The 21,400-nt window shown below is 38.6% G+C and overlaps 1 protein-coding gene across 1 annotated transcript in view; it reads right to left on the reverse strand.

The window, feature by feature from the left end:
- TPST1 (tyrosylprotein sulfotransferase 1) overlaps positions 1–21,400 on the reverse strand; it is a 110,526-nt gene that overhangs the window by 58,033 nt on the left and 31,093 nt on the right. Inside the window, exon 2 of the mRNA XM_066274686.1 lies at positions 11,839–12,784. Coding sequence (XP_066130783.1) covers positions 11,839–12,683 — 845 coding nt within the window. The 5' untranslated portion in view covers positions 12,684–12,784. The remainder of the gene's footprint in view (positions 1–11,838; positions 12,785–21,400) is intronic.

The following is a 21,400-nucleotide window of genomic DNA, read 5'->3' on the forward strand; positions in this document are numbered from 1 at the left end:
TCTTGCTCTCTCCATCCCTCTCCTCTCTTTAAAATCAGTAAATAAAATCTAAAAAAAAAAAAAAAAAAATATATATATATATATATATATATATATATATATATATATATATACACACACACACACACACACACCTTTAAAAATAAAAAGGACTTCCTGGATTTGTATTTCAACCAGTAGAACTGAGATTTTCCCCACCCAATCAGAGCTGTGCAGCCATTGTCCCATCAGCATCTTCACCAACCCATCAAAACAAGTTCCATTCTAACCGATCAGAATAGTGCCTTTTAGAGCAACTAAACTGTGAAGATTTGGAGTCCTCATTTGCATGATGATGGATCAACCAGAGACCAGGGGCAGAGGCTCAGAGTGGACAAGTTTATGAGTTAAAAACTGCAGGGGCACCCCCACACTTGCATAAATTTTATGATCTGGAGAGCTACTAGGTTCTTACTGTGATGATCAGAGAAAAATCCCTTCCTGATTCTGTCAGGGATTGGGGAAACTAACCATTTTGAAACATGTCAGAGCATTTTGTCCTTCTTAGCAAGGCCTTCCTTCAAAAGAAACTAATTTACCAGAACCTAACCTATTGGGGTTTTATCAGAGCTTAACTGACCTGGGAGGAAGGGAAATACTTGACTCCAGTCCCCTCTAGCCATCCTGTCCAACCTAAAATGAGGGAAAGATACTTGTGAAGTTCAAAGCTGAAGATCACAGGCTCATGAGAAGATTGAGATCTACTGATAAGACCTGAAAATGCTTCCCTTCCCCCCACACCGTACCATCACAGTACTAAAGGCCTATTTACCAGAATTCCTTTTACCCAGTACGTCATGCATGGCTTCCAACAAAAAATGAGAAGGTATAATAAAAGGCAAAAAACAGTTTGAAGAGACAGAGCATGAATCAGAACTAAACTCAGATATGCCAGGGAGGTTGGAATTATCAGACCAGGATTTCAAAACTATGATTAATATGTTAAGGGTTCTAATGGAAAAAGATGACATGTAAGAACAGATGGACACTGTAAGCAAAGAGATACAAATTCTAAGAAAGAAATGCTAGATATCAAAACCGTGTAACAGAAATGAAGAATGCCTTTGATGGGGTCTTAGGTGTACTGGACACAACTGGGGAAGGAATCTCTAAGCCTGAGGATATGTTGATAGAAACTTCTAAAACTAAAAAGCAAGAAAAAAGACTGAAAAAACGGAACAGCACATTCGAGAAATGTGGGACAACTACAAAAGGTGTAATATACATGTAATGGGAATAAATGAAGGTAAAGAAAGAAAGGAAAAAAAAACATATATAAAGGATTAACGACTGAGAATTTTCCTCAAATTAATGTTAGATGCTATGACGATTAATTTTATGTGCAAACTTGACAGGGCCATAGGATGCCCACACATTTCATAGAGCATTATTTTGGGTGTGTCTATGACAGCATTTTGGGGTGATATTAACATTTTTTTTCAGTAGCCAGAGTAAAGCAGACTGCCATCCCTAATGTAAGTGGCCCTCATCCAACCAACTGAAGACCTGAACAGAACAAAAAAAACTAAGGAAGAGGGAACTTCTGCCTTAGACTGGAACTTCCACCTTCAACTCTTCCGGTTCGCAAGCCTCGGTCTCAGACTAGAAATGCATCAGCAGCTCTCCTGGGTCTCCAGCTTGTTGACTGCAGATTATGAAATCTGGAGACTTCTTGGCCTCTATAATTATGAGTTGATTGCTTAGAATAAATTTATTTATATACATAAATATAAAAATAAATGTATAATGTATGTATGTGTATATCTATCTATCTATCAGTATATCTGGATATCTAGATATCTATCTATATATCTATATAAAGATATCTATCTGATAGATAGATAGGTAGATAGATAGATGATAGATAGATAGATAGACAGATCGATCTCCTACTGGTTCTGCTTCTCTGGACAACCCCGATTAATATATAGATCCAGGAATCTCAGAGACCATCTAGCAGGATAAATACACAGACAGAAAAAGAAAATATAAAAACTATACCTAGGCATACCATATTCAGACTACAGAAGATCAAAGATAGGAAAAATATCTTGAAAGAATGCAGAAAAAAAACTCATCTAACCTATAGAGTAGCAAAGATAAGAATTACATCTGACTTCTCTTCAGAAATCATGCAAACAAGTAGAGTGGAAAGACATATTTAAAATGTCAATGGAAAAAATATCACCAAACTATAATTCTGTAGCTGTGAAATTATTCTTCAAAATGAAGGAAAAATATACACTTTCACAAACAAATGTTAATGGAATTTGTTGCCAATAGGTCTGTCTTGCAAAAAATAGTAAAAGAAGTTCTTTAAAGAGAAGGATATTGATACAGGTCAGAAACTTGGATCTACATAATAAAAGGAAGAATATTAGCAAAGGGATAAGTGAAGGTAAACAGAAACTTATTTTTCTTATTCTTAATTGATCTAATGGGTAAGAGTTTGTTCAAAATGATAATAGAAACAATGCATTTGATTATGTATGCTTATTTATAAGCAAAGTAAATGACAGCAATGATACAAAGGAGAGAGGGAGGAATCAGGAATATTTTGTTACTATAAGGTACTTGCACTATCCATGAGGGGTATAAGTTTATTTGAAAGTGAATGAATTAGATATGAGTATTGCATACTCTAGAACAGGGGTCTCAAACTCAACTCAGCATGTGGGCCACAGAGCAAGATCACAGCCGTTCGGCGGGCCGCACTAGGTCTACAAAAGGCAACTGTTACGCAACACTTTTCTCACTGCAGTTGAAAACAAAAATCCGTACAAAATTGTTCGGCGGGCCGCGAGTTTGAGACCCCTGCTCTAGAACAACCCTACTAAAAAAGGTTTTTTTATTTTTTTTTTCAAAGTAAGAGGAGGGGAGATAGAGAGACAGACTCCCACATGTGCCCTGACAGGATCCACCTGGCAACCCCCCGTCTGAAGCCAATACTTTGTCCATCTGGGGCCATGCTCACAACCAAGCTATTTTCAGTGCCTGAGGCAGAGGCTCCACAAAGCCATCCTCAGTGCCTGGGCCAATGAGCTCAAACCATTCAAACCATGGCTGCGGGAGAGGGAGAGGGAGGGAAAGAGAAACAGAGAGAGAAAGGATAGAGGGAGGGGTGGAGAAGCAGATGGTCGCTTCTCCTGTGTGTCCTCCTGACCGGGAATTGAACCTGGGACATCCACATGCCAGGCCAATGCTCTACCACTGAGCCAATAGGTCAGGATGAGATTTAACATTAAAATAAGACACATGGTGCATGTTCCCCTGAAAATCCAAAAACTGTCCACCCCTAAACCTACCTACCTCCCCACCACCACCCTTTAAGACTTTCCTAATTACTCAGAATCAGGGAGAAGGGATTTTTAGTTATCTTTCTCCATTCTTTAGCCAAATAAAGTTTCTGATCTGTTTCACAGAATACTGTCTGTCCTACTAGTGTGAGCAACACCAGGCAGAATGACCACAATCTGGGGTCTCTGACCCACTGGGGTTGCTAACACTATCTTTCATGAAAAAAGAAGGATCACTCAAGAGTACAGAAGGCAGAGTTAGATTCATGAAGAATAATTCCTAGAATTATTTGTATTTGATTGAGACCTAATCAGAGAATGTCTAACAGTTTCCCAGATGGATTTCAGAATTGATATGGACCAGTGCTTTGTGCTTCCTATCTTCCCTCATTTTACAGGGTATCTGTTACTCTATGCTTGTTCCACAATTGTATGTTGGGGTGTGGGTGGCAGAAATAGAAATGTTACAGATGTTCATATTGAGAGCAATTACAGTATAATTAAGGACCTACAGATAAGGAACTACACCCAGGAGCCTCATCCACAAGTAGACCTTTTTTTTTTTAAATTTTTTTAAATTTATTCATTTTAGAGAGGAGAGGGGGAGAGAGAGAGAGAGAGAGAGAGAGACAGAGAGAGGAAAGATAGAGAGAGAGAAGGGGGGGAGGAGCTGGAAGCATCAACTCCCATATGTGCCTTGACCAGGCAAGCCCAGGGTTTTGAACCGGCGACCTCAGCATTTCCAGGTCGACGCTTTATCCACTGTGCCACCACAGGTCAGGCCACAACTAGACCTTATTTAAATGGTGAGATGCTGGACTTGAAGCTTGCAATGGGGTGAGAGGGGACAGAATACTGTCTGTCCTATTGGTGTGAGCAACACCAGGCAGAATGACCACAGTCTGGGGTCTCTGACCCACAGGGGTTGCTAACACTATCTTTCATGAAAAAAGAAGGATCAGATTGGGAAGGGGAGCAGTGTATTTTGCACGTGCAAGGGAAATGAGTCTCTGGCAGCCAGAGGGCAGACAGGCAGGCTGCTTTTAAAATGGTACCCAATGATTCCCAACTCCTGGTTAGTATTTCTTTGTGTAATCCTCTCCCCTTAATTGTGGCTGGACCTAGGATCTTGCTTCTAATCAATATAGCAAAAGTGATAGGACATCACTTCCAAGATTAGGTTACAAAATATGTGACTTCCATCTTGCTCACATTCTCTGGCTCTTCTCAGAGTAGAGATTGCATGCTCTGACCATCATTAACCAAAATGTCATTATGTGGTGTATGACTATGTATGAATCTGAGCCTTCTATTAGATCACCTGTATCTTTTGGGCAGACACCTTAACTATGTTCCTGACAGAGACTGTTATCAGCCTATCCTAATATCCAACTTATTCCTCTTAGTTAAAAGAATGCCAACTCTCAGTTGGGCGCAGAGTCACTTGGAATAAAGACTGTTATTTCCCCCCACCCCTTTTATATATGGTCATAAGACTAAGTTAAGTATAGGCCAATGGAATGCAAGGAGAAGGGCTACCTGCAAGCTTCTTAATGTCCTAAAAAAGTACTAAATGCCCTTTCTTATTTGCTCACCCTACCCCCACCCTGCTGCTTAGGACATAAATGATACAACTGGTGCTCCAACTTGGACCATGGGGGTGATGGAGCCAAAAGCTGAAGCTGCCTAAACGTCAGATGACTGCAGCGCTTCCGCACCAGCCTTTGAATATGCCTTCTTTTACATAATGGCCACTATTTAGTTTAAATCTATTGTTATTTTGAATTTCTGGTTTTTCTGCAAAGACACCTAATCTAAATTAATAAATGATCTAATACCCAACTTGTACTTTTGCCATCAATTGCATATCCTTCAAAAGTACAAATTGTGCTTTATTAATTTACATTCTTGTTCTGTTTCTCATTCTTCACTGACATATTTTGAAATACATATTTTCCTCTGCTGTTTTCCTTTGCAACCTGTTTTGCCATCAATTATATTCCTTGTTTATTCAATTAACCTTCTCCAGCTAAGAATTCTCTACTACTTATCTCTTCAATTTAACTTGCAAAAGAAGAAGTCATTTCCCTATTTCCAAAAGCGTTCTTCTTAGGAGATATTGATCAACCAGTGGTTTTTACCACCTTCACAAGATTAGTAATCCAAAGTAAGCAGGCTTGTTCTCTGATATTTTCATAGAAAAAAGATGTAATATTTATAAAATTCTTCTGGAATATTTAATCTGAGTTAGTAGAGCTCCAGTAATCCTAATTTGCATGCTATTAATTTTACATGCTGTAGAAGTGATAATAATTTCCATGAATAGAGCCTGTCTTTATCTTAATTTGCTCATAATATTCTTGTTATTCTCAAATTTCAGAATATTTTCAAGTGGATATTTTGTTATCTTTCTCTGTTAATTCTGTAAAATATTATTTTAAAAAAAATTTTAAAGTGAGAGGCAGGGATGCAGAGACAAACTCCTGTGTGTGCCCAGACTGGGATCTACCCTGCAAGCCCCCTATGGGGTGATGCTCTGCCCATCTGAGGCAGCTGCCCCGTTGCTCGGCAACTGTTTTAGCACCTGAGGTGAGGCCTTAGAGCCATCCTCAGTGCCCCGGGCCATATTGCTCAAACAACTTGAGCCATGGTTGTAGAAGGGGAGGGGAGGGCAAGGGAGGAGAGGAGAAGAGAGAGAGAGAGAGGGAGAGAGAGAGGAGGTGGAGAGCAGATGGTCACTTCTTTTGTGTGCCCTGACTGGGAATCAAACCCAGAACTTCCACATGTGGGGCTGAGGTTCTACTGCTGAGCCAACTGGCCAGGGCTAAATATTATTAAAAAAATTTAATTTTCAAGTTGAATTTCATTTTGGAAACCAGGAAGAAATTTAATATTCTCAATGTAATAAAAAAAAAGTATTCTTTGTACTCCTTAAAAGTATCCTCATTAAAAAATTTTTTTTTGCATTATTTTCACCCATTTATTTAATCTTTCTTTGTTATGGATCTGACTTTCAGTTTTTTCTTATTAGAAGATTTACTTATTAGTAGCTTTAGAGTTGTCAGTTAAGTTCTTATTCTCTTGTACTTACCCTATAATATTTTTCATTCTAATCTATTTGTGTTTAACAGTTTTATATCCTTTTCTGCTCTAAGAGTAAATAAATAACTCTTCTCTCTCAATTTTGATTGTGATTCATATACTTGTTCTGTTTAAGCATTACCATTATATTATTTTATTTTTTCTGGCTTTCTTTACTAATCCTAGGTTACATTTTTCTTTTCCTCATCCTTGATTATACCTTTTTTTATTGCTATTGAAAGTTTTTATTTGTTCCACATAATTCTATAGTATCTTAATGAGTTTAAAAGCAGAAACAGGCCCTGGCTGGTTTGCTCAGTGGTAGAACATCAGCCCAGCCTGTGGAAGTGCTGGGTTTGATTCCCGATCAAGGCACACAGGAGAGATGACCACCTGCTTTTTTACCCCTCCCTGTTCTCTCTCTCGCTCTTCCCTTCCTGCAGCCATGGCTGAGTGTGATGACCCTGGAGCTAAAGATGGCTCTGTGGAGACTCCACCTCAGGCACTAACAATAGCTCAGTTGCTGAGCAATGACCCTATATGGATGGGCAGAACACCTCCAGTAGGGGAGTTGTTGGATCCGGTCCAGACACATGTGGGTGTCTGTGTCTCTGTCTCCCTCCTCTCACTTAAAAAAATAAGGCAGAAACAACTCTGTACATTTTAGTAACTTTCTAAATGTTCCCAGATTGGAGATGACTAAAATTCCACAAAAATTTCACAATTCATGAGAAAAAATCAATGTAAATAGCTTCAAATTTTACTTCTATTTCTTACTCAAAATATTTGAGAAGCAGGCCTCAGCAGTAGATACCATTCACTAATCAGCAAGATCCTCTTCCATATTCAATCACTTGGAGAATTCTACTCAAATACATCTATTTGTATAAAGTATTTTCCTTAAAATGTATTCTCCACCCACCTTTCTATACAAACATTTCTTGAAAGATAAAGGCAAAAACACATTTTAAAATGCCTTGATTTTTTCTCCCTACTCTTTATTGGTTTGGAAAATTAGATCAGTGAGTTCTGTTATTTTTTGGAGTCATCATATTTAAGACTACAGCTCAGCCTGACCTGTGGTGGCTCAGTGGGATAAAGCGTTGACCTGGAACACTGAGATCGCTGGTTTGAAACCCTGGGCTTGCCTGGTCAAGGCACATATGGGAGCTGATGCTTCCTGCTCCTCCCCCCTTCTTTCTCTCTCTCTCTCTCCTCTCTAAAAATTGAATAAATAAAGTCTTAAAAAAAAAAAGAAGACTGAATTTAAAAAAAAGGACTACAACTCAGTTTAATATAAAGTTGAACAAAATGGCTGAGTAATTTACTAAAACAGAACATGGTATTCAAAACATCAAAGTTATAAGGCCAGTCACTGGAGAAACTAGTGCTACTACTGGACTTGAAATGACTATCTAAAATCTATAGTTGTAATGGAGATCTAAAGCTTAATTATCAGCCAGCCAAAGCAATCTGTTTTCATCCCTTTTTCCACTCACTAAATTCTTTGCTTTAATTTTCAATTTTAAAAAGCCTGTCTTATATACACTAGTCTCTAAGGAAGACTCCTTAGACCACCCCAGAATGAGAGTATGTTTTCTTCTACAAAATTCTTTCATAGAAAAACCTATATGCTCACAGGTGTTATCCTACACCTCCTATTATTCTGTAACTGGAACTGACCAGAGAGGTAAGAAGTGCCAACCAAACTGAAAATAAATGGAAATTACTAAGCAAAGCAAAGAAAAGCTTAACGTTTTTAGTTAACAAGTTAAGGCAGGTGGAACTGTGAAGGTCTTCCTTACTGCTGTCTTCAACTACTTCTGCATATATTCCTGAGCCATCTGGTGGTATTTACAAGCCGTCAAGGATAATTAAATATTGTCAGTATTTTAGAACTAAATAATACTAATTTTATTTTAAACACTTTTTTCCAGAATAAAAATGTTTATAGAAAGGCAAAAGCACATAGGATGATCAACTCCTATAGTCATGACTCTAACTAACATGGAATATTTACAACTTGGTACTTACTGATGGAATAATTTTATATGTTTCTGCCTTATTCCACAATCAGCTCTTATTTAAGAGCAGGGACTCAGTCTTAAAAGAGGCAGTGTGATCTGGTTTAGAATTTTTTCCCTCATTTCTTTTTTTTACAAACCCTCATGTCAAGGGCTGACTTTCAGTAGATTGCAGCGAGGGAGTTGCTCTGCTATATACGAAGCTCCGACCCAAGTATGATCTAGTTTCGAACAGCCTTGGGCAAGTAGCTCTGCTCTAATCTACTTTATATTGAAATTCTAGGCAAGATGTTGTTTCAAAAAAGAGTTCAAATGTTATTTCATTTTGAAGTTTAAAAAATACTTGTATCCTACTAAAATTAAAAGAACTGACGATACCAAGCGTTGGCAAAGGTTGTGAAGGAACTAGAACAAATTAATGTACAGTGTAGGCATACATGAATGGTACAGCCATACAAGAATTATACAGACACATTGGAAAACAGGAAGTATCTGTTAAAGATACATAGATCTAGCTCTAGATCAAGATCTAGGTATATAGATATATAAACACATCTTATCCAGCAATTCTACTCATTGGTATATACCCATGAGAAATTAATGCTTATGTTCACCAAAAGTAATACACAAAAATGTTCTTAAGCAAATTTATCCACAATATTTGGAAACTAGAAACACCAAATGACCATTAATGGAACAATGGGTAAATTGTGTTAGGTTTTTTAAATAAATACAGTAATGAAAAAGAATGAACTACTGTTTACCATGTTATGAGTGAATCTCATGTTAAATAAAAGAAGCCAGGTACTAAATAATAGTTATGATTGCATTTATATGATGTTCAAAAACAGCAAGATTGTTCAATCTCATCTCACTTCTGTGATGGAGGATGGAATAATGATTACTTTTGGGTTGAGGAAGTATTGACTAAGAAGGAGCATAAAAGAGCCTCCTAGGTGCTAGCAATTTTCTACATCTTGACATGGATGGTGATTACATAAATGTATACAGGTGTAAACATTCATCAAACTGTACACTAAATATTTACACATTTGCTACATGTTGTGCCTTAATTTTTACAAACTCATATAAGAGCCTTGAGAATAAGCATTGGAAGTTCTAGTCATGGTTCTGCCATTTGTGATTCCTGGCAAAGCATAGAAACGCACTGAGTGTCCATTTCATATACTAAAGGCTACGGTCTCTTTCCCTTCTGAAATACACTAATTTGTCATTTCTATGAATTTCCTTGGTCTTCTTGTTTGACTTAAACATAGTAAGTATATATGCAAAATGATCTTTTCCTGACTTCCACCACATATAACTTGAGCATATCCCTTTAATCCTTACTTGGAAAGACTAGAAGGAAAGGGGTTTAATAAGCTTATTTTATACTAACAGAAGGAACTAGCTTCAGAATCTCTGAGCCAATACAAGCACACAAAGTGAAATACTTACCTAAGAATACAAGTGATTAGAAATAAGTTATGGCCTATTATCTAGAAAAAAAACAATAAACCTCAATGATAGTAGCAGGAGCTGTAATTTCATTGAATCAATAAAAATAACCTAGAGCCACTACTATAATGATACCTAATAATTTGTATCAATAACTGAAAGCTAGGTACAGAAAGGTAGTTAGCTGTTCCTTTCAAATTATCTACATGAGGAATCAATATTTACTGTACAAGTTCAATACATTGGAAGCAAATCGAGACATTCCTTGGTAGGGGCAAGCAGAGTACACAGGGGAGCACACTGCTTTTGCTTTTTTTTAAAGAGGAGGTATATATTACTTTTATAAATGAAAAAAATTAAAAATAAAATTGTTCTAACATTTCTTCACAAGGAAAAGCTACGTGAACTTAACAATACTCTCCTTTTTATTTTTTAAGGATTCTGAATTTAGATTAATTAGCATGAAAATAACAGGTTTAGATTATTTTACAAAAAAGAGCTTGAGCTGCTCAGAAAAAGCAACTGGGCTTGCTGGGGAAAAATAATTCTTTTGAGTATGCACAAAGAAAGTAGTCTCTATTTTTATATCCTCACTCTAGATACGTAATCAAGTCAGGCTGTCAAATCAAGTCAGAGTATGCTAGCCATCACTTCATGAGAAAGAGGGGAAAATGCAGAAGTATCCAAATCTAAAAACTTCTTGTATGGATTATGGATTCAGCTTCCAAATTTCAGAGATTCTCTAGCCCACTATAAAAGTCGGAAGATGTATCCATCGGATGACAAAAGAACCACTGCATGCAATAAAATGCTACAGAAAACCCCCCCAAAACAAAACAAAAAAACAACAACACTAATCCATTGAGACCAAGGCATGGATTTTAATTCTGGCCTTGCCATCTAAATTTGAGTAATTCATTTTGATCTTTCTGACTTAGTCTTCCTATCTTTAAAATGAAGAGATTGGGTTAGATAATTTTAGCTTTATTTTATTCTATCACTAAAAAATCCTAAATGCTCAGAATTTACTTTATGCTCACCAACATGGTAGATGCTTTCCCTCAGATTTACCTTAATCTATGCAAAAGTCAATTGAATGACGGGCATTAAAGTCTGGGGTCCATGAAAAAGTCCTCTCGTTGCTATAAATTGGGTTTGCCTCCATCAAATGAAAGAGAACCACAATTCGTAAATGTAGTGGAATAATCCATTGCATGACCTTGGATGGGAACACAGCCAACAAGAAAAGAATGTTTTGCCGAGAGAATTGTTTTGTGACTCGAGGAGAGTCACTGAAACAAGTCTATGTGACCGAAAGCTGTTGCTAGACTCTCTTCTCAGTAAAACATTCTTACAAGATTTTACTGCTCCCTTCAAGGCTATTCCTTGAGATACAAGAAAGGAATGTTGTGGGAACCATAGAAGCAATAGCAAGCAGTTAATGCCTTTTGCTATTGTATTGTTATTAAGCTATCATGCAGATGTAGTCCATGTATTCGTAATTAAAGGTTATGCTTGATGCTATGCCAATTTCTAAATAAACAAGCTTTTTGAAATCTTGTGAATAAAAATAGGACATAGCAGGAACTCGGCGCCATTTGCCTGAGCAAGCGGTGGTCCTTTCTAGTTCGCAAATATTTTGTCTGCTGATCTCTCTGTCTGCGCCCCCGGCTCACAACAACACATAAATAAATGAATGAATTTAGTGAAGGAAAGGGGCTATATAATGAACTGGCTATAACAAATGTAAAAACCTCATTGATGAAGCTATTATCTGTTCAAGTAAAGGTCTGTAGTTTATATATATATATATTATATATATATATATAATATATATATACCTACACACATATACACAGACTACACACACACACACACACGCACACACATCTTTACTAGCTGAACAAAGGTTCAAAATAAAAAACATAACATTTACTCACTTTGACAGAGAAACTCCCCCAGCTTTGCCAATCATCTCTTCATGGTGTAATACTGAGTGGTTCCACGGAACATGGAGGAATTTTAAGAGTGTTCTCATCCACCGTTCAGGATGTAAGACAAGCTGTTCATAGTGAACCAACATGCATTTTTTATAGCCAACCTCCATACACTGGTTATACATGGTTTCAATGGCACGATTCCACTTGGTTAAACAGTCCCGGTAGCTGTTCAGGTCAAACCCAGCTATAGTGACTTTTCGAGAAATCATTGAATGTACTGATGCCCGGCCGTCTCGGACCATGAGGAGAAATTTGGCATTGGGAAATAACCTAGCAAGGTAAGTTAAGGATTTCAGGGCAAAAGGATCTTTATTACATAAATAAGGAGCTGGCTCCCCATGCTTAACAATGATTTCTAGTAAGAAGGCTTGCATGGCAGAATCCAGAACTTCATCGGTGACACCAGCCTCATCCAGACGTATTTTTTCTTTACTTGACCGCGACCACATCTGCTTCAGGGCCAAGATTCGGGGAATGACCCTGGTTTCCTCTCCACAGCGAATATCAGGATGTGCATCCAACATGGCCCTCATAAGCGTGGTTCCACTCCGAGGAACACCTCCAATAAAAATTAAAGGCATATCTTTGTGATAGGCAAAGGTTTTGTTGGCTTTGATGTCCAGGCCAGTTCGCACAGTGGTCCTTATGCTCTCCAATTTGAGGGGCTGACTACGTTCCTCTATTCGGTGATGGCATTCCATGGCGTGTTGGCCCAAGTAAAACACAGTCACAGAACTAATCACCAGACATGCCAATAGTAAGTTCTGCTTCAGTTTTCCAACCATCTTGATGTGGTTATCTTTTTATTAAACAGATATTTTCCTCAAAATGATTTCCAGAAAATGTTCAGGCCATGGAGATTTTACTTCAGAAAGATGATCAACACCTAATAGGAAAAGAAAAAAATTATTTTATCATTAAGATTGTTTACAAATTAGTCATCAGTTAACACTGTAACAGTTTAGCTAGAAAGAAGCTAAAGCTGTCTTAGTTGCTTTGAGATTCTTAGAACACAAATATATAAAAATGCAAGCAAAAAAATCAACATTTCCAATCAGAAACAGCTGCTTAATACAATTCTGAAGCTATGCACAGAATGGAAAGTTAAATAAAACTATTTCTATCAGTGAGTCAAGTGAATATTTAGTATGCCCAAGTATGATATATACTGAGTCTCTAACCCAAGGTTCATCTCTGGTATTTAGATTTGATTCCTCCCCAAGAAATTATTATCTCCACATTCTACTGTAAAGTGAAATTACAGAAGAAATATACAACTTCTAAATCTTTAACACATATTTAGTTTACTCATCCCACAAATTATTTATTTAGGTGCTACAGGCCAGATACTTGGGCTTGGCTGTGGATAAACACTGAAAAGGACAACAGTACAGTGATCCCTGCTCTCATGAAACAAAGTCTATAGACAGACAGATATGCAAACAATGACAATAAAATGCAATCAGGGCCTTAGCAGAAATAAGCACAGAGGACAATGGAAGCACAATAAAAAGGAACAAATAGGCCTACATGAGGAAGTTATAAAGGCCTTACAGAAAACAAGGGAGATGGCTCCTCTAAGCAAAAGGAACTTGTGTGCAAAAGCACAGAATATAGCACGATTAGGGAACAAGAAGTTGGTCAGGAGAGCTGGTGTATAGCGTGCAAAGAAAAGTGTGTGTGTGTGTGTGTGTGTGTAATCTAGCCTTCAGAAGAACAGATAATGTTTGGACACAGGGCATTATAAGCTGAAGATGAGCAAAGACATGGACGTGAAAAGCAGAGCATGTACGTAAACATCTTCTACATAAAATACACATACTTTTGAACTGCTAGTTTAACTGGAACAAGAATACAGTCAGCAATCAGAGTATACATAGACTAAAAATTTACCCTGAATCCTCAGAGGGCAAGCGGGATGATTAATTTTATGTGTCAATTTGGCTAGGCTATGGCATGCAGTGCTTGGTCAAATTAAAGTCTAGATATTGCTGTGGAGGTATTTTGGGGTATAATTAACAATTAGATCAACAGACTTTGAGTAAAGCAGGTTGCTCTTCAAACTACAAGTGGGCATCATCCAATAACTGAAGTCCTTAAGAGTAAAGACCGGTCCTGAATAAAAAGGAATTCTCCTCAAGACTGCATCTCAGAAACCCTGCCTGAGTTTCTAGCCTGCTGCCCGGTGGAGGTCAGACCCAAGGCCAACATCAACACTTACCTGCTGGCTGTTCTATGGATTTTAGAAATGCCAGATCACTATCACATGAACCAATTCCTTAAAAACTTCTCTATTCTATACATATATAAATACATATATAAATATATCTATATAAACACACACACACACACATCCTGACAGTCAGTTTACCTGGGAAAATGATCAAAAGAATACATTCTGAGAGGTAGAGCCTCTAGCTATGGACTAGTGAGAAGGTAATTCTCCCCCAAAATCAATTATAAAGTGGACCAAAATTGATAAAGCAACCCTTTCACAGTCCTCTGGAAATCTACCAGAAGACTACAACAACTCAAGAAGCATTCATGTATGAAAAATTGCTAAATGTTGAATAAGAACAGTGAGAGTCTCTGGCATTCTTGCCTGAAACTATTACCACTTCACCATCCACCCACTCGGTAGGTACAAAGGTTCTGCAGGTCAGGGCAAACCATGACTGGCAGCTTTTGATGAAAGGTAGGTCACAATTCAGAGGGCTGTGCTTTCAGTGTAGGTGATGTTCGGGTAACAGGTGAGCAAGGAGGGGAAAAAGCTCTAGTAGGCTAAGGCTAGAGTCATGGTTGGCAAGCTGGTGGCCAATTGGGAGGCTGCACATAGGCAAAGAGGAGACATGAACGGACTGAGGGGAAAGTAAATGTCAGGGCAGATTTGAAAATGGCCTAAACTTGAATGTACTCATCCACCCACACACAGACCCACTGGCAGAGAGGACAAGTCTTACTGGTTCAAGATGTTTGAGCATAACCACTGTCCTCTAAACTCCACAGTCAAGGGAAATACCTCTAGAAAGGCATGTTTAAAAAAGCAAAAACAATTGTGTGTGTGTGTGTGTGTGTGTGTGTGTGTCTGAGCAGCTGCACCAGTACACATTTATATGAAATGCTCACATTAGGCAGATTTACAGAGACAGAAAGCAGGGGCTGGAAGCAGGAATTTAATAGCACAAAGGCACGAGAGGACTTTATTCAGCGATGAAAATGTTCAAAACCTGAACTGTTTTGATAGAGCTGCAAAACTCTAAAATCTACTAAAAATCATTGAATTGTACCCTAACGATGGGTAAATGTTATGGTATATAAGGTACACTGCAACATGACCATTTTTTAAAATACTACACTCCCATACCAGATCCATTCCCAGAAAAATATTTAGATAGTCTCAGTAGGATACACCAAGATCTGGGTTTTATTTACTTATGTATTCATTCCTTTAGCCACATATCTGAACACACATTGTTGTGCCAGGTAGTGTACTTTATTATAAAGCTGCAACAAAGAACCATAAAGTGAGAATAGGTTGAGATGAAAAGATCAACTTAATAAGAAAAGACTACAAAGAAAAAAGCATTAATGAAGATAACTGGTAGCAATGTAGCGTGAAGTATCTATGCAGAAAACTGTATCCATGACATAAAAGATACACTTAAATATCATACCAGAGGCCCTGGCCGGTTGGCTCAGCGGTAGAGCGTCGGCCTAGTGTGCGGAGGACCCGGGTTCGATTCCCGGCCAGGGCACACAGGAGAAACGCCCATTTGCTTCTCCACCCCTCCGCCGCGCTTTCCTCTCTGTCTCTCTCTTCCCCTCCCGCAGCCAAGGCTCCATTGGAGCAAAGATGGCCCGGGCGCTGGGGATGGCTCTGTGGCCTCTGCCCCAGGCGCTAGAGTGGCTCTGGTCGCAACATGGCGATGCCCAGGATGGGCAGATTATCGCCCCCTGGTGGGCAGAGCGTCGCCCCTGGTGGGCATGCCGGGTGGATCCCGGTCGGGCGCATGCGGGAGTCTGTCTGACTGTCTCTCCCCGTTTCCAGCTTCAGAAAAAATGAAAAAAAAAAAAAAAATATATCATACCAGATACAAAATATTCACCAATCAAAAGTTAACCTCTAAGTTACTACAGCAGCAACCATAACAACTTCCCATTAAAATACCCCACAATCCCAGCAAAATACATAAAAATACAAGAACTGGAAATATATGATCAATGTATTTCCTTGTCTAGAAACATACTTGTAAATCATTTTAATAGCTGTATAATACTTTACTGAAAGGATCTACCAATGTGTATTTGGCCAATTCACTATAGTTTTAAATTTTAGTTCTTTAAATTTTCATGACTATAAACAACATTGTGAGAAATATTCTTGTGTACACAAACTTCTTTGCATACACAATTATTTTTTCTTTAAACTAATGGTTTTTTTTAAAAAGACTTTATTCATTTTAGAGAGGAGAGAGAGAGAGAGAGAGAGAGAGAGAAGGGAAAGGCAGGAAGCTTCAACTCCCATATGTGCCTTGACCAGGCAAGCCCAGGGTTTTGAACCAGAGACCTCAGCATTCCAGGTCGACGCTTTATCCACTGCGCCACCACAGGTTAGGCCACAATTATTTTCTTAAACTAAATCTTTTTAAGAGGAATTGCTAGATTAACAGGTATGGAATAAGCTTTGCTTTTAAAGCATTTAATATATATTTGATCCATCTTTCTCATACCCTACATCCAAATCTGACAAAAAAAAATTCTATTAGCTCTACCTTCAAAACAGACAAAATCTGACCACTTCTCAACACTTCCACTAGCAATGCTAGCATCTCTCACAAGGATTATTGAAAGGAATTCTACTACTATTCCTGCCCTCTTAGAATCTATTCTCAAATTCAGTAGCTGGAAGGATCTTATGTAAGTCAGAACGTATCATTTGCTCAAAGCCTGGTATTGCTTTTCAAAGTAAGTCTTGAAAAAGTTGATTTTAAGACATCCAACACTAAATCTGTGGTAAACTTCATCCTCTTTTTTTTTTTATCTTCTTGATCTGTCGAGAAATCTCTATAGCCATCAAAAGCAGCACTGAGGTCAGGCTAATATATCATCACCTCAAAACAGAGTTGTTGTTGTTTTTCACTGCTGTTCAAGGGGAAAGTAATTGAGAAGGTACCTCGAACATCAGAGGTTTCATAAGGACTCAAACGAAGACAACTCCCTCTTTATTAAGGGATACTTTAGGGAAAAGAACACCTTCCTGTATTTCCAGGCATACTTGATAATTGTGTCAACACAATTTGGGGTGATTTCTTTCAAGTTTTCATAACTGTTGTATTTTAAATTAAACACTGTCTCCCTCAGCACATTTGCGGGGAGACGGGAGTATGTTCTACAGCCCTTCAACATACTCGAAAGCAAGTATGACAGTGGTCAAAGGCCTTGTATTAAAAAGGAAAAGAACAGGATTTTGGCTTCCCTAGAGATATTCAAATTACTTTTCACTAAGCTTATGAAGTCTAATAGTCTCTCTTTGAATGTTTCTATATATAGACAATCACAGAATCACAGATCATCAGTGCTAAAAGGACTTACAAATCATTTGGTCCAGTGTTCTGATGTTACAGATATACAAACTGAGGTTCTCTTTGCCACCATTCAATTTTACCTATTTTCCAAAGGTCACTTTTCATTTTATCATGTTTTTATCATGTTTTTACTTACTCCAAAAGATTTAAAATTCCTGAAGCTCACAGATCTTGTCTATGTCCTTGTCCACTACCACACCATGCTTAGCATAGCACCAGATCACCAGGGCCTTCGAGAAGTATCAGTACACTAACCAAACTGAGAAGTATGTTTCTAGAAGAAAGACGCTGTGGAGCTTGTGGGCTCCTCTCACCCCTTGACACTGATTCTTCTCAGTATCTTGAAAACATTAACCCTGTAATTTAAGAAGTACTGTACAGGAAAAGCTGGTCTGACCATTACATTACCTTTATATATTCAATTACTATGCACATGTGTGCACACGTGCACACACACACACACACACACACACACGGGCCTCTTTCCATTACCTTAAACTCCATTTCACTGTATTTTCAGACAAGCAGTATCAATATTTTCTCTGCTGGGACATTTACAGATGTGACGCTGAGCTAAAGGGAAATACTACAGAGTTTAGTCTCGTTTTTTTCTCCAGGGGAAAGAAAACGCATTGAAACACTGCAACAAACATATCTGAGAAATCACTATTAATAGCACTGCTCTTTCCCAGCAAGCCAAAGGAAAGGCTCCCAGAAATGATGCTCTACAGAAGAGATTGCTAACATTACACTTCCACACTTACATCTTTGCAAATTTTATAAAGATATCTAGTAAAAAACAGTACCATTCAACAAAAGTAGGGATAAAGGCCCTGGCCCATTGGCTCAGTGGTAGAGCACCAGCGGGGGTGTAGATGTCCTGGGATGGATTCCCAGTCAGGGCACGCAGGAGAAGCGACCATCTGCTTCTCCGCCCCTTCTCCTCCTCTCTTTCTCTCTCTTTCTCTCTCTCTCTCCTGCAGCATGGCTGGATTGATTCCAGCGAGTTGGCCCTGGGTGCTGAGAATGGCTCAGTGGCCTCAGGCACTAAAAATAGCTCAGTTATGCTCAGCTTCATTAGTTATTAGAGAAATGCAAATCAAAACTACAATGAGATACCACCTCACCCCTGTTAGATTAGCTATTATCAACAAGACGGGTAATAGCAAATGTTGGAGAGGCTGCAGAGAAAAGGGAACTCTCATCCACTGTTGGTGGGACTGTAAAGTAGTACAACCATTATGGAGGAAAGTATGGTGGTTCCTCAAAAAACTGAAAATAGAACTACCTTATGATCCAGTAATCCCTCTACTGGGTATATACCCCAAAACCTCAGAAACATTGATACGTAAAGACACATGTAGCCCCATATTTATTGCAGCACTGTTCACAGTGGCCAAGACATGGAAACAACCAAAAAGCCCTTCAATAGAAGACTGGATAAAGAAGATGTGGCACATATACACTATGGAATACTACTCAGCCATAAGAAATGATGACATCAGATCATTTACAGCAAAATTGTGGGATCTTGATAACATTATACGGAGTGAAATAAGTAAATCAGAAAAAAACAAGAACTACATGATTCTATACATTGGTGGAACATAAAAACGAGACTAAGAGACATGGACAAGAGTGTGGTGGTTACCAAGGGTGGGGGAGGGAGGATGAGGGAGGGAAGGAGGGAGAGAGTTAGGGGGAGGGGGAGAGGCACAGAGAAAACTAGATAGAGGGTGATGGAGGACAATCTGACTCTGGACGAGGGGTATGCAACATAATTTAATGACAAGATAACCTAGACATGTTTTCTTTGAATATATGTACCCTGATTTATTAATGTCATCCCATTAACATTAATAAAAATTTATTAAAAAAAAATAGCTCGGTTGCCAAGCAATGGAGAAATGCCCCAGATGGGTAGAGCACCCCTCCATAGGAGGCTTGCCAGGATTGCAGTTGGGCACATGTGGGTGTCTGTCTCTCTGCCTCCCCTGCTCTCATTTAATGAAAAAAAAGTAGGGGCACAGAGTTTGGTACTTAGTAAGACCATATGCACCACCCAGTGCATACACACAGGTCCAGGCACATGCATTCATGAACACATGCATCACACTAGGCTTTTATAATCATGAAAGTGGCCATGTGCTAGGTCCAAAGACATGCTGGATAAATGTTCCTGCAAAAGATAAATTATAGGAATGTAATGATCCCTAAAAACTTTCTTTTGTTAATCATTAGCTCCTTGCTTCCCATGCCCATTCATGATACCAATTTATGTGGCAAATAGCAACAACTAATGTCAATTTGCCTGCTGTCTAAAGTCCGATCTAAAGGGTTGGGCAGGCCCTGGCCGGTTGGCTCAGTGGTAGAGCGTCAGCCTGGCGTGCAGGAGTCCTGGGTTCAATTCCCAGCCAGGGCACACAGGAGAAGCACCCATCTGCTTCTCCACCCCTCCCCCTCTCCTTCCTCTCTGTCTCTCTCTTCCCCTCCCGCAGCCAAGGCTCCATTGGAGCAAGGTTGGCCCGGGTGCTGAGGATGGCTCCATGGCCTCTGCCTCAGGCGCTAGAATGGCTCTGGTTGCAACAGAGCAACGCCCCGGATGGGCAGAGCATTGCCCCCTGGTGGGCATGCTGGGTGGATCCTGGTCGGGCGCATGAAGGAGTCTGTCTGACTGCCTCCCTGTTTCCAACTTCAGAAAAATACAAAAAAAATTTAAAAAATTTAAAAAAATAAAGGGTTGGGAAAAATAGGTTTACAGTTTGTATGAAAAATAATATATTAATAAATAACACAAGAATAAACTCTGTGTTTCGTGTACTCACAACTGTAAACTGTAAATCTACTTTTGCCCCACACCTATAGCTGGTTTCTCTATTCACTTCTTGTTTTTTAGAGAAATGAAAAATAATTGTATCATGTGCTCAATTAATGTGTAGAGGGGTTAATATGATATGAATGATAGCTTTGCCAATCAGTCAAAACTTCAAATAAACCCACTGTTGTAAGATCAATCCTATGTTAGCTCTTAATCAGAGCACAAACATGGGAACATCTTTTTCTAGCTACACACTGGAGGTGGGCACTAGAACCATTGATAATAAATGGCAAATGGCAAGAAGACTATGTTTTACACAGCTGATGAGCTAAGGGAATCAGCTAGGACACACCTTCTTCAAGAAGAAGTATACTGGGATTTCGTTTTCAACAAACCCCATGGTCAGGAGGGAAGAGAGCTGGTTAAATACTACGAACTGGACCTAATGCCTAGGACTCAAATAGCTATAACAGCACAAGTTAAGGTCAAGCATAACTTTAATAGTTATATGAAACTGTCTCAAAATATCTGAGGTCACATGTGTTTATGAGGAGGGGGTTATATATGAAATTAAATGGCAATGAGTTAAAGACTTGAGGTTGAGAGATGGGTATTTAAGGGTTGATGTAATTTTCTATTTCTGGATATCTTTCAAAATTTTCATAATAAAGAGTTAAAATAAAATAAGACAAAATAAACATTTTAAGTTAACAAGTTCTAACATGTTCAGACCAGCAAATCCGAGGGCCACTGTAGGCTAACCATGCCTCTCCTAGATTCTTCACTAATGTTTACTGTCTGCCTAAACTACTCATGAGAGAAAACACAAAGAAAAGAAAACAAATCTGCTCCATTAGATACTCTCATTCAATAATTCAATTATGCAATTTTTCTACCAACTTCCTAACTTAGAATTAAAAGTAACTGGGATGGGAAAAGAACAAAATAAGATGGCATTGAAAATAATTAAAAGAAGCCTAGTCTATTTGTCAGAAAACCTGGGCTCTACTCTGAAGTCAGTTTTTTTTCTTAGGCATATGAATCTAGATCAGCAATTTTCAACTAGTGTGCTGCAAGAATTTTTAAAACATATAATACT

This window comes from Saccopteryx bilineata, chromosome 4 (genome assembly GCF_036850765.1).
Source record: "Saccopteryx bilineata isolate mSacBil1 chromosome 4, mSacBil1_pri_phased_curated, whole genome shotgun sequence".
Classification (NCBI taxonomy): Eukaryota; Metazoa; Chordata; class Mammalia; order Chiroptera; family Emballonuridae; genus Saccopteryx; species Saccopteryx bilineata.